This window comes from Odontesthes bonariensis, chromosome 5, assembly GCF_027942865.1.
Source record: "Odontesthes bonariensis isolate fOdoBon6 chromosome 5, fOdoBon6.hap1, whole genome shotgun sequence".
In the NCBI taxonomy this organism is placed as follows: Eukaryota; Metazoa; Chordata; class Actinopteri; order Atheriniformes; family Atherinopsidae; genus Odontesthes; species Odontesthes bonariensis.
The window spans coordinates 24,158,347-24,171,507 of record NC_134510.1 but is presented as its reverse complement, the minus strand read 5'-3'; the positions used below and the strand labels follow the sequence as shown (position 1 = coordinate 24,171,507).

General features: G+C 37.4%; 1 protein-coding gene across 1 annotated transcript; it reads left to right on the top strand.

Annotated features, from left to right (window-relative positions):
* Positions 1-517: 517 nt before the first annotated feature.
* On the top strand, positions 518-12,952 carry il6r (interleukin 6 receptor). The gene is made up of 10 exons (XM_075465516.1): positions 518-752; positions 1,832-2,461; positions 2,892-3,015; positions 8,847-9,025; positions 9,126-9,289; positions 9,425-9,569; positions 10,676-10,704; positions 10,795-10,849; positions 11,157-11,262; positions 11,424-12,952. The coding sequence occupies exons 1-10, from the start codon at positions 671-673 to the stop codon at positions 11,683-11,685; spliced, it is 1,776 nt and encodes a 591-aa protein (XP_075321631.1). The 5' UTR covers positions 518-670; the 3' UTR covers positions 11,686-12,952.
* The last annotated feature ends 209 nt before the right edge of the window (positions 12,953-13,161 follow it).

Below are 13,161 nucleotides of genomic sequence, written 5' to 3'. Positions count from 1 at the left end.
GGCTCCCACCATTTCTTCTCGCAGCCTTTAGCTCTTGTTGAAGCTGCTTCATGGTTGTGAATAAAGAAAGTCATCTGTCTTTCTCACGAGAGCTACACACAGTGTCTGTGCGGATCCAATTTCAAGCGGAAGGTTCAAGTGAAGCTGAACCGAGATGTGAAAGTAAGACTGCCAACTTGAGCATTTTCATATTTTAAAGTTACCTGCCAAAAAGAATCAGTGGTCCTTTTCAGTTATATTTATCACAGAGCACCATCACTCTATCAGACAAGAAGGGATTTTGACACAAAAAAACTACAAAATAAGTACCTTTTTGTAAAAGTTTTTCAAAGCTGCAGCCAGCATACACACATGTGTATCATATACGTGATGCTAAAACATGGTCTTTTTTTCAGCTTACATGGAGGTTTTATTTTGATGCTGAGGAGGATTTCCTCTGTGTAACGGCGCTGAACAAGGGGAAGAGCTCTGGGATTTCACAATAACGGGTCTTACGGCCACAGGAACTCCGCATAAACTACCCGGTCTGGTGTGGAACGAGACCAGTTGCTCGGTCGGCTTTCAACGTGGTAACAATAAAAAAGTTCGACGGGAGACGACAAAACTGCAGCTGCTGCTGTGTTGTGAGTGATGGTTTGCGGAGTCGACAAAGAGAGGCCTTTTGACAGAAATGAGTGGATTTCTCATTTTGCTGTGTGTTCTGTGCGTCTCGTCTGTTCGCTGCATTTTTGACGGAGCCTGTCCCAGAAAAGGTGAGTTTTCAGTCCAAATGGAAAAAGGACATTTGTCATAAAAACAAAAAACAACTTGGTAACTTAGTTCAAACTTTAAAAAAAAAAAAAAAAAAAAAAGTTGTTGATTAATTACTTGATTAATTTATTTACTGGTATTTGAACGGCTTTTACAGCAAAACAGCTGTATGAATACAACTGAAGCACCATGCACTGCACTTATTAGTCTGCCTCTTATTTTATTTGCGTGCAGTGCACCTCTCAAATATTCTTTCTGGGGTTTTTTAAGTTTTATAATTCCAGATTGTTCCTTTAAAAATTAAAAATGAATGATGCGTATTTACATTCTCTGTTGCTCAACTTTAACGGGAGCAAGTAAAGCACCAGTTAGATCTTGTTTCGTCTTTCGTTATTTTTATTGTAGATTTTATTTTTCCATTTTTGTCAGCCAGAAAATGTTTTTTTCTTTTCTTTTTTTGTTTTGTCATTTTTATTGCACCAGACTCAGGTTAATGTTTCATTACCATTTGATATTTATTATTATTGTTGTTGTTGTTGTTGTTGTTGTTGTTATTATTACTATGGGTCAAAATCCTTGACTTGACTTGACTTTAATTTTTAAGTCAATATACTGTAGCATGTGTTCAGTTTTGCCCTCTTTTAGCTGCAGAATCTATTTTCAGTGTAACGATAAAATAACAAAGAACAAAAAAATAAAAAGAAGAAGAATTAAGACACATTTCAAATTATAATTCGCTGGAGTTTTAATTGCTCCAAGTTTGCATAAAATCTAATCACATAATCAATAGTTGATCAAATGAAAAGAACAAAAATTTAGTGGGGCTATGAGAAATGTAAATTAGGGAGTGATGATACATAGAGGGTATGATTTAGGAATGAAAAAAAACTGAGGGTGAGAGACCTATTAAAAGAGGAAGTTTGAAAGGAGTTGGTAATTTTGGTTATGCAACGTTGCATCCTATGTGTGCTGTGCCTAGTGAACTGCGACCAATACTCAAGCCAAAAGAACAGAAACACGATCATCACGATCAGCAAGGACAGCAAGAGTCCTACAAATGTTTGTTTGTTTTTCTGTGCAGACCCTCCCCCTGGTGTCCTGGTTTTATCTCCGGGAAATAGGCTGGTTCTGACCTGCAGCGGCCATGTGAAGGTGAACGGTGTAGAGGTCATCTCGACCAAAAATGGCCCAAACACAGACAGAAGAAGAACCTCTGTTGTTGGAACTCCAACCACTCGCAAAGTCACGAGGACCAATGCGGTCTCAAGTAAAAGCGATAAAACGTCTATTCAGAGCACAGTGAGTGAAGAACACCTTTCTCCTTCTGCTGAGGCAGGAGTTAGCACTGCGCCGGGGGGAAACAAAAACCTCACATATACAGACACAGGATACACAACTTCACCTACTGTCCAGCCAACAACCACAAGCAGAACACCAGAGGATGCATCTGACTGGGAGGATGAAGAGATGGATGCTGAGGGTGATAATCAAGATGAGGAAGGCATCAGGGTAACAAGAGGCATTCAGTCGAGGCCTCAGTGGAAGTGGAACAAGCAGCTGTTGGGCAAAGGACACGTAGACAGGGGAAAGATCACGTTTATAAAGGGAGCGGCTGCCCTGTCTCTGGCCTCAATAAGTCTGGCGGACGCTGGCAAATACACCTGCCATCACGGAGACAGAGAAACATTTGGTGTCAAAGTCGTTGTTGCAGGTAAGTTACAGCACAACGCCGATGAATCTGAAACGCAGGAGTGGATTCACACACAGGACGCTACTGAGTTTAGCTTCATTTTGAACAAGACAGAATAAGGAAATAAAACAAATCAACTATGCTACAAGTCATTTAAATCAAAGATGTAAGTTGTAAAACAGGATGTTAGTCATTCACAGTCTGTGCACACAAATCAATCAGTGAAAACAACTAAAGGGGAAGAACAGGACTTTTAAAACTTCTGCAACATACTGAGTGCCGGAACGGCTATTGAGTTCATCCGAAGGTAATTTCCAGTTAATCTCACTATAGAAGAAACAGCCGGGGTGGGATTACTACCGTTAATGATGGTTAGCTTCGTTAACTAACTTAAGAGTATTTGAATGAAAAATTGATATATTGTGCTTCTGCACGTCTTCTTTTCTAATAGATCCTCCTGAGAGTCCCACTCTGTTCTGCTACAAAAAGTCCCCAAGCAGTAAGATTCGCTGTGAATGGACCCCTCAGAAGCCCATCATCAAGCCGCCCAGCTGTTCCCTCTTACTGAGTAAAAGGTAAGGATACAAAATACAGGACGTCCGCAAAAACAGACTTTATTCAAATTTACTTATCAAATAAAATAAAATCAAATTTATTTATATAGCATATTTCATGTACAAAACAATTCAAAGTGCTTTACATAAAATAAAAGCATTGCAGCAGGGAGTGTAAGAAGCATTAAAAATACATTAAAGAATATAAAGAGAAACAAATAAAATAATTGTGAGAATGCATTAAGCATTCTCACTATTAAGTTCCTGTTTCCCTTTATTGTGAGAATGCATGAAGCATTCTCACTATTAAGTTTCTGTTTCCCTTTATTATTATTATTATTATTATTATTCCGCCGTTTTTTGGCATTCAACTACTTCAGCATACTTTGAGCTATTTCAACAAATTTGGTATCAAAATGTTCAGCTCATTCAGCTCTTGATGGGAATGTATTTTTGGTGTTTGTAACTTTTCAACTTTTTAAGATATTAAGCTTTTTGTTCAACTTTTTTCCCATTGAAACTAATGTTAAATTTTCAAATCTCTTCAAATCCTTTCAAATCCTTTCAAATCTTTCAAATCTTAACTAGTTCAGCATACTTTCAGCTAGAGACACCATTCAAATTTTAAAATGTTCATAAGACATTCAGCTATTACCAATTGTTTCATCTTTTAAAAATATTCAGCCAATTTTGAAATATGACAGTTTCAAAAATATGAAAATTAAGTTCTCCAAATCCTTATCTTCAAATGCTTTCAAATCCTTCAAAATCTTCAAATCTATTCAAATCGTAACTGCTTCAGCATACTTTAACCTAGAGACACCATTCAAATTTTAAAATGTTCATAAGACATTCAGCTGTTACCAATTGTTTCATCTTTTAAAAATATTCAGCCAATTTTGAAATATGACAGTTTAAAAAATAGGAAAATGAAGCTCCTTCTTGGATTTTAGAGTGAGACATTCAGCAGTGCTGATAAGTTTCAACTTTTCAAACAAATTACTATAACTTTCATACAGTTTAACTGAGAGAAACGAATTATACCTTAAAATGTAGGAAAACTTGTCCTCTTTCAGCCAATGTAACTCTTAAAGAGCTCACATGGACAGATTTTGAACTATGAGCCTTTAAGCTTGAACAAATTCTCAAATTCTGACGAAATCTGCCCTTTTTGAATCAGCTTCAAGTGTTTCAAACTGCTTCGATTTAAATATAGTTCACTCCACAGATGTGAAACTACTTTGCTAAATTCCTATAAGCCTTCTGCTTCTAATGGTGTTAAAATTATTTTTCTAGCTGCTCAACTTTTCTCATAATATGTATTTGAAGTCAGTGTTCGGCATCATTTTCCTCCCGCGATCGGCGGGCGGCCGTCTCATCTCTCCATATATGTTGTGTGTGTTCAAACTGCTTCGATTTCAATATAGTTCACTCCACAGATGTAAAACTACTTTGCTAAGTTCCTCTAAGCCTTCTGCTTCTAATGCTATTAAAATTATTTTTCTAGCTGCTCAACTTTTCTCACAAGATGTATTTAAAGTCAGTCTGCGCCTCAGGCTGTAGCAGCTAGCTCTGTGTCTTTCTGTGTAGTCTTTAAGTAGGTCAAATGCACTTCCGGTTTACACAAAACGAAATGGCTTAATGGTAACTCTACCAGCCTTTCGTGCAGGTGGCCCGGGTTCAATCCCCATCATGTCAGACCACACTTTAGCATTTTTTTATTTTATAATTATTTAAGCATACTTTCAGCATTTTCAACTGTTTCTAGCTTAATTTTATCTTCGAATTCTTCAGATAATTTCAATCCTTTCAAATCCTTCAAATTCTTCAGATCATTTCAATCCTTTCAAATACTTCAAATTCTTCAGATAATTTTAATCCTTTCAAATCCTTCAAATTCTTCAGATAATTTTAATCCTTTCAAATCCTTCAAATTCTTCAGATCATTTCAATCCTTTCAAATCCTTCAAATTCTTCAGATCATTTCAAATCCTTCAAATCTTGACTACTTTTGCATACTTTCAGCTAGAGACACCATTCAAATTTTAAAATCTTCAAATCTTTTAGCTTTTTAAGATTTTTCTTTACTAAGGTAATTCAGCTCATGCATTCTCACAGCTGTTTCGCAGGAACAGCTCTTTCTAGTTATTATTATTCCGCCGTTTTTCGGCATTCAACTACTTCAGCATACTTTGAGCTATTTCAACAAATTTGGTATCAAAATGTTCAGCTCATTCAGCTCTTGATGGGAATGTATTTTTGGTGTTTGTAACTTTTCAACTTTTTAAGATATTAAGCTTTTTGTTCAACTTTTTTCCCATTGAAACTAATGTTAAATTTTCAAATCTTTTCAAATCCTTTCAAATCCTTTCAAATCCTTTCAAATCTTTCAAATCTTAACTAGTTCAGCATACTTTCAGCTAGAGACACCATTCAAATTTTAAAATGTTCATAAGACATTCAGCTATTACCAATTGTTTCATCTTTTAAAAATATTCAGCCAATTTTGAAATATGACAGTTTCAAAAATATGAAAATTAAGTTCTCCAAATCCTTATCTTCAAATGCTTTCAAATCCTTCAAAATCTTCAAATCTATTCAAATCGTAACTGCTTCAGCATACTTTAACCTAGAGACACCATTCAAATTTTAAAATGTTCATAAGACATTCAGCTGTTACCAATTGTTTCATCTTTTAAAAATATTCAGCCAATTTTGAAATATGACAGTTTAAAAATGATAAAAATGAAGTTCCTTCTTGGATTTTAGAGTGAGACATTCAGCAGTGCTGATAAGTTTCAACTTTTCAAACAAATTACTATAACTTTCATACAGTTTAACTGAGAGAAACAAATTATACCTTAAAATGTAGGAAAACTTGTCCTCTTTCAGCCAATGTAACTCTTAAAGAGCTCACATGGACAGATTTTGAACTATGAGCCTTTAAGCTTGAACAACTTGTCAAATTCTGACGAAATCTGCTCTTTTTCAACCAGCTTCAAGTGTTTCAAACTGCTTCGATTTAAATATAGTTGACTCCACAGATGTAAAACTGCTTTGCTAAGTTCCTCTAAGCCTTCTGCTTCTAATGGTGTTAAAATTATTTTTCTAGCTGCTCAACTTTTCTCACAAGACGCGATAGAAGACAGTCTGCGCCTCAGATTTGTCCCGCGGCTGCAGCAGCTAGCTCTGTGTCTGTCTGTGTATTCTTTAACTAGGTCAAATGCACTTCCGGTTTAACACGAAATGGCTTAATGGTAATACTACCAGCCTTTCATGCAGGTGGCCTGGGTTCAATCCACATCATGTCAGACCACACTTTATAATTTTTTTTTTTATATAATTATTTAAGCATACTTTCAGCCATTTCAACTGTTTCTAGCTTAATTTTTATCTTCAAATTCTTCAGATCATTTCAATCCTTTCAAATCCTTCAAATTCTTCAGATCATTTCAATCCTTTCAAATCCTTCAAATTCTTCAGATCATTTCAATCCTTTCAAATCCTTCAAATTCTTCAGATCATTTCAAATCCTTCAAATCTTAACTACTTTTGCATACTTTCAGCTAGAGACACCATTCAAATTTTAAAATGTTCAAATCTTTTAGCTTTTTAAGATTTTTCTTTATTAAGGTAATTCAGCTCATGCATTCTCACAGCTGTTTCGCAGGAACAGCTCTTTCTAGTTTAAATTAATTTAAAAACAAGCAACAGTCCAGATAAATTAAAAGATATCGTGCAGATTTCATGCATAGACACATGAGAAAAGAAATGTTTTTAACCTGGATTTAAAAATGTCTACATTTGGTGAAAGTTTAATCTCCACTGGCAGTTTGTTCCACTTGTTTGCAGCATAACAGCTAAATGCTGCTTCTCCATGTTTAGTCTGGACTCTGGACTGGACCAGCTGACCTGAGTCCTTGGATCTAAGAGCTCTGCTGGGTTTATATTCTCTGAACATATCACAGATGTATTTTGGCCCTAAACCGTTCTGGGATTTGTAAACCATCAGCAGGCTTTTAAAATCTATTCTGTGACTGACTGGAAGCCAGAGTAAAGATTTTAAAGCTGCTGTGATGTGTTCAGATCTCTTAGTCTGGGTTAAATAACTAGCAGCAGCGTTCTGGATGAGCTGCAGATGTTTAATGCTCTTTTAGGGAAGTCCAGTTAAAAGAGCATTACAGTAATCGAGTCTACTGGAGATGAATGCATGGATGAGTTTCTCCTGGTCTTTTTGGGAGAGGAAACCTTTAGTTCTGTTGATGTTTCTGAGGTGGTAAAAAGGTGCCTTGGTGACAGCTTTGATGTGGCTGCTGAAAGTCAGATCTGAGTCTATCAACACTCCGAGGTTACAAGCTTGGTCAGTGATTGTAAGGTCCCGAGTCTCAAGATATTTACCAACACTGACCCTCTTCTCTTTACTAGCAAACAGAATGATCATATTCATACCACATGTGTGGAGATGAGTGGCAAACTTGTATTAGTTGATATGATTGGTGGAAAACCTGCCAGCTGAAGTGAATCAAAACAGAATGTAATTATCTGCAAATATATCGGACAGGTCGTCAGTTCAATTGGAAATAGAACAAGAACAGCTTATTGTTGAACTCAATGTTTAAAATTTTTTTATATGTTGTCACCTTCTAACTCAACATTTTTACAGAAGTCAGCGGTCCATCAATTGAAAACCTTTTTTGCCTGCGAGTGGGAGATGCTGCATGAACAAACTGCTCCTTCATAGCAGTTTTATTGTCATGAAGTATTTACACTGAGGACAATGTTAAAAAGTAGTACTTACTGGTTATTTTTTGTTGTTGTTGTTTATGGGTTTGTGTGTTAAATTAACACTGCATTCAAATCCGACCTGATTCTGTAAAACTCAAGAACACCTCTGAAAATCCTGGATACTGACTCTATCTGACTTGTTTTGCTCATAATGGCAAACAACATTGTGCAGTATTTACTTTTACTCATTACTTTGTATAGAGTGCAGGTGCCAAACAGGCCCGTCTGCCGTTCAGACCTGTCACTTTTTAAAAGCATTTGAAGGACTCTAAAAGTGAAAATACAGCAAAGGAGACTTGGCGTAGATACTGCTGTATGTCAAACAAGATTGGGAAATCGCTTTACTACCAGACGACAGCAACTGGTGTCCTCATTTCCCAAACACTTACGGTGTTGTTTGAAGAAGAGCTGTCGCAACACAGTAGTGAACATGCCTGTGTCCCTTTTTTTTAAAACGTCGCTGGCATCAAATTCCAAATAGATGCATATTTTTCAATAATACATATTTGAATTTTCAGTCTAAATATTTAAAACTTCTGTTTTCAATCAAATATAGGATTTGCTAATTATTTCATCCTGTTTTGTTTTGTTTTTTGTTTACATTTCATAGAATTTTTTCAAAGTTTGAAAGATATGTGATAAGCAATACTGATATAAATAATAATTATGCTATTTAATGATTGCCAGCATTTTTAAAGTTTTAAACTCAAAATGAAAAGATTGCGGCTAGAATTAGGCCATTAAACATTTTGAATATGTCAAAAGTTGGGAAACCAAAAGTCAAATGTTGAAAGAAAGAAGTTCAAGTCTCAGTTTATACCAAAGAAAAAAGATAAGATATAAAACTGTGGCCAATTTATAGTTACCACGTAAGCTAACCTGTATATTTCTGGACTGAATGCTGGAAAATGTAAAACCAACAAGACTCAAACAAGGAACCTTAATATGTGACCTTTACAAGTGCTTACCACGATAACACCATGATAAAACAGAAGTGTAGCAATTTCTCAACATCTTCGTGGCCTATATTTATTCTTTTCTCTTTTTTTTTGTCCCTCCTCTCTCAGCCACACAAAGCAGTTCCAACAAATTCCATGCTCGTACTCATCTCAGCGCTCCCGCTGTTGGTGTGCTCTGGACCACAATGAGGACGAGTTTCGAGTTGTTCATATGGCCTTCCTGTGTGTCACAAGCATCCTAGGCAATGCCACCAGCTCCCTGGTGTATTTTACACCTCTAGACATTTGTAAGTGTGTGTCTCATTGCACATCTGTCCAGTTCAGAGTGAGTTTTGCCCTTCATCTAAACCAAAGCTGCACTCACTGTGTTCCTCCCTGCTCCTTCAGTAAAGCCTGACCCCCCATCAAACGTGTCAGTCCGCCAGGAGGAGGGACAGCAGAGGAGGATAAGGGTCACCTGGAATATACCAATATCCTGGAAGCCAGAAGACAGCTTCTACGACATTATTTATGAGCTCAAATACAGACCTTTAATGTCTTCAAACGAGCAGGTGTGTGAGACTATTGGACAAGCAGTCATTGATGACTGGTGGTTCTTCTACAGTTTTGCTCTAGCCTGAAACTACAAAAAACTGCTATTTCCAGTAAATGGATATTGTTTTTTTCCTCTGTTTATGTCCGTAAAGGTAAATGCGATCAAACGCTCCCGCTCATACACTATAACTGATGCTCTACCTGGTATCGAGTACCTGATTCAGCTCAGAACCAAAGAAGAATATGACGGTCATTGGAGCGAGTGGACCTCGCCTGTCTATGTCAGGTCTTGGACTGGTAAATTCACACATGCACACACGTGTCAAAAAGTGCCAGGAAAGATCACATGTATCGAGCTGACATATTTATTCCTCCTCAACGGCCCGAGAAAGTGCCTCGTGTTTTTAGAGACATTTAGGTGGTCCTGTCAGTAATAAAGTGGAGCAGTGAATCCTAGCTTCTTTACCTCATTGATACATGATCCACCTTGGACGGAGACAAAAGTAACCATTATGACCTGGGTATGCATGGCTCTTGTTTTCTTCCCTTATAACTGGATGTTCCCGAGAAGCTCTGCTCTGGCCATAAATATCCTGTAACTTTTACCTCATCCTGTTTCTCTTCCCCTTTTTAATAAATTTGCGCAGCATATATTGAGTACTCTGGAAACACGTTCCTCCTCATCTCTTGATCTTGGTTGCCAAACATGATATTCATAAAAAAAAACGAAAGTGACTCGTGGTCTCACACCTTTAAAGATGAAAGCAAAACCTCAGTCTGCTGTTATTTTTCTAGGTAAAATCAGAGGTTTGGAGAGGCTGCACAGAAACAGGATAGTCATTTGTGCCATGTTACCTTTACTGTATATAGTAAACCGACATAGATGCCTTCACATCTAGCTTCGCATTTGCTACACAGACACAAGAGAGGCTTAGAACCTTGAGTAGTTTCCGGGTGCTCGGGCATCTAAGACGTTGAGTATTAACAGTAATCACGACTTCCTCTGTTTGAGCTGAAGTTCCACATTGTCCCATTTATTTTCTCATTTCCTGTCACTTCTCTACTGTCTGCTCCTGAAATACAAGCAGAGACAGACCACAGAGAGTAGCTTCTCTGGTTCATGCTGAAGTAACGATTCAGTGATGCTGTGTGATATACATTAGCATCGAGAACTGTGCCTTTAAATGTGTAATGCCATTACAAATGTTAAAGAATACTCAAAAACACCTTCATGTAAAATTTAAGGTGCAAGTTAATCTCTTTTTCACTGTGTCTGGCTATTTTTAAGAAAAAAGGCTTAAAAAACACGATATTGTGTATATTTTCTGATTACTGTTTGATAACCCTTTAAGTCTTTATACTCGATAACACGTAAATGTGGATTTCTCTCTTCTCTTTTAAAGCTCCAGAGACTGATGATCGGACGCCACCGGTAGGACTTTTTAACTGTCACTCTGACGCATATTCAACTGTCCCGCAGCAACCTTACACTTTCTGTCGTCTTCCTCTCTTTAACTTACAGCCTGACTGGAACAACCTGGAGGAGTTAGGTTCTGGCTCAGATAACTACTCCGATGGTAAGATGCCCAGCAGAAAGTACAGTCTCATGGTGAAACTATGCGTGTGATAAATAGGCAAAGCAAGCGGGAGAACGCTTCAGTTTTGTTCGTGAAGAAAATCCCCTCTGCCTCACTGGGTTTTAACAGGAAGCCGTGTTATTATAATAATAGAGGCTCCACAACAACAAAAATAGCCACAGGAGACATGGTTCCCCACACCTATCACACACGCACACACTTACATATGTACATATTCAGTTACACCCAGACGTATATTTGCATGAGTCCATAAGTGTTTCTCAGTCCTCCCCTCTTTTTGGCACAGGTCCCACAAGTCAACCAGACTCCTCGAACAGTTCATTTAAGCATCTTCTATGGATCCCTGTTCTTTTTGCCTTCCTGTCGGTCATGTTGGCTGTCTACATTTTCAGGTACTGAGATGTGCGCTTGGTTTTGGTTTTAATATGTAAAGAGTATGACCTGTGCGACATTAAATTAGCCAGTGAATATATTTCTTCAATTTAATATCTTAAGTTTCATGCCACAACCAGCAATTTAGTCAGCTTCTTTGTCTCCTCCTTCTTCGTTTCAGACACAGGCACAGAGTAATGTCTAAACTCCACTGTCTTAATGTCATCACCGAGCGTGGTGACGCGTCTCCATCTCCGCCATCTGCGCCGTCGGCCCCAGAAGGGGAGGCCCTGGTGACTTTTGCCCCCCAGCTGTATAAAGATTGCCCTCCAAGTGACACACAAGAGATGGGGGGAAATGAGGAAGGACAAACTGCAATGGACAGCAGAGAGGCCTTGCACTTCAACAACACAAGTTATTTCTTCCTGCAGGGGGAGTTGTGAATGGGCAGAAACCCAGAAAAAACAAATGCTTTGTGTTGTTTTGCACTTTAGAGCCTGTGTTACAGGTGACAAGAAAAAAAGACTCTTCAAGTGTCCTGGAGGCAAACTCAGGAACAGCTTGTACAGCCTGTATATTCATCTCTGTAACTCTGTCTCATGCCTGATTTTACTACGAATTGAATTACTGTGGTGCCTCTTCAAGAGTAGCCTTACTGCTTCTCTGTCCTTTATCTGTGCTAAACTGATGCTATCAACTGGAGACTACAAGTAAACCCGTAGGTTGGTAAATATGTCTTTCACATTCAGTTTCCATAAATACTATAGCCTACAAGGTTTTGAAAATATTTGGCAAGCTTTTGTCAAAGGCATGTGAAAAGTTATTTTATTTAGCTTTCTTTAAGAGTGGGTTCATGGACTTGTATAAGTTCCTGTGAGTTTTTTTTTTTTCTTTTTTTTTTTTTTTCTTTTACTATTAAAGCACACCGTTATGGGCTTCTCAAGGATCCTGAAAAGGGTTTGCGTTAAAAAGTTTTAAAATCTAATTTCTGTGCCTTAAACTTCTGTGTCAGAAAGGAATTTATCTGAATAAAACATGCCATTCACATATAGCAAAGGTGTACCTATTGTCTTGCAGAAGACTAACGGGAAGTTGTTAGATTTGCTGTTATTTTAAACGTAGACTACAAATTTTTGAACGTTTCAAAGTAGACTAAATGCTGAAAGGTTGAGGTAGAAAGGAGCAAACAGCACATGTCCGGTTGTGAATAGGGAACATTCATTTTAAAAGCACACGGAAGACTATAGGTAAACCTTCAGCTGATTTTTGGTGATACTGTCTCAAGCTTCTGTGGGAAATGTTTTCATAAACTGCAGAGCCAAAGGCAGAGAGGAAGGACACAATGGGAGACTGTGACTGAAAAGAGCAAGAGTTTACAAAAATGTGTTAGCAGTAGACAGCGCTGGTGGAGCCCAGTTGGCGGCTAAATGAGAACAGGACTGACCAACAGCTTCAGAACCGAGTGAAATGTAACTCCAGGAGATGTCAGTAGACCTCTTAGGATGCACCCTGTTGTAAAAAAGCGGTATCTTTCAAAATTATACACAAAATGTATCCAGCAAAAAAAACATTAGAAAGATTTAAACTTGATATTGAGTAATCTTGTGATTTCTGTGGCTTGTATGATGAATCTATTGCACATTTATTTTTTCACTGTTTATATTGTCAAATGTTTTGGTGAAATGTACAAAATTTTATTGAAAAGAAAACTGGACATTCAATACATTTGTGTGAAAAGGACATTTTTCTTTACTTTGAAAATAACCAAATGGAAAAGGATTTAATTTTCTTTGTACAACTTATTTTATTTTTAGGTAAACTTCATATCCACAAAAGGAAATGGACTGACAGCAAACCAAATTTTACACTTTTTTTTAAAGAACTATATCAGTACAGCACCGACATCAATTAATATGCTT

Bases quoted from the DNA above. Each gene is read 5' to 3' on its own strand.
- il6r (XM_075465516.1), top strand. From the start codon at position 671: ATGAGTGGATTTCTCATTTTGCTGTGTGTTCTGTGCGTCTCGTCTGTT. The intron at 753-1,831 runs GTGAGTTTTCAG...TTTTCTGTGCAG, and splicing joins CGGAGCCTGTCCCAGAAAAG to ACCCTCCCCCTGGTGTCCTG. The intron at 3,016-8,846 runs GTAAGGATACAA...CTCCTCTCTCAG, and splicing joins TCCCTCTTACTGAGTAAAAG to CCACACAAAGCAGTTCCAAC.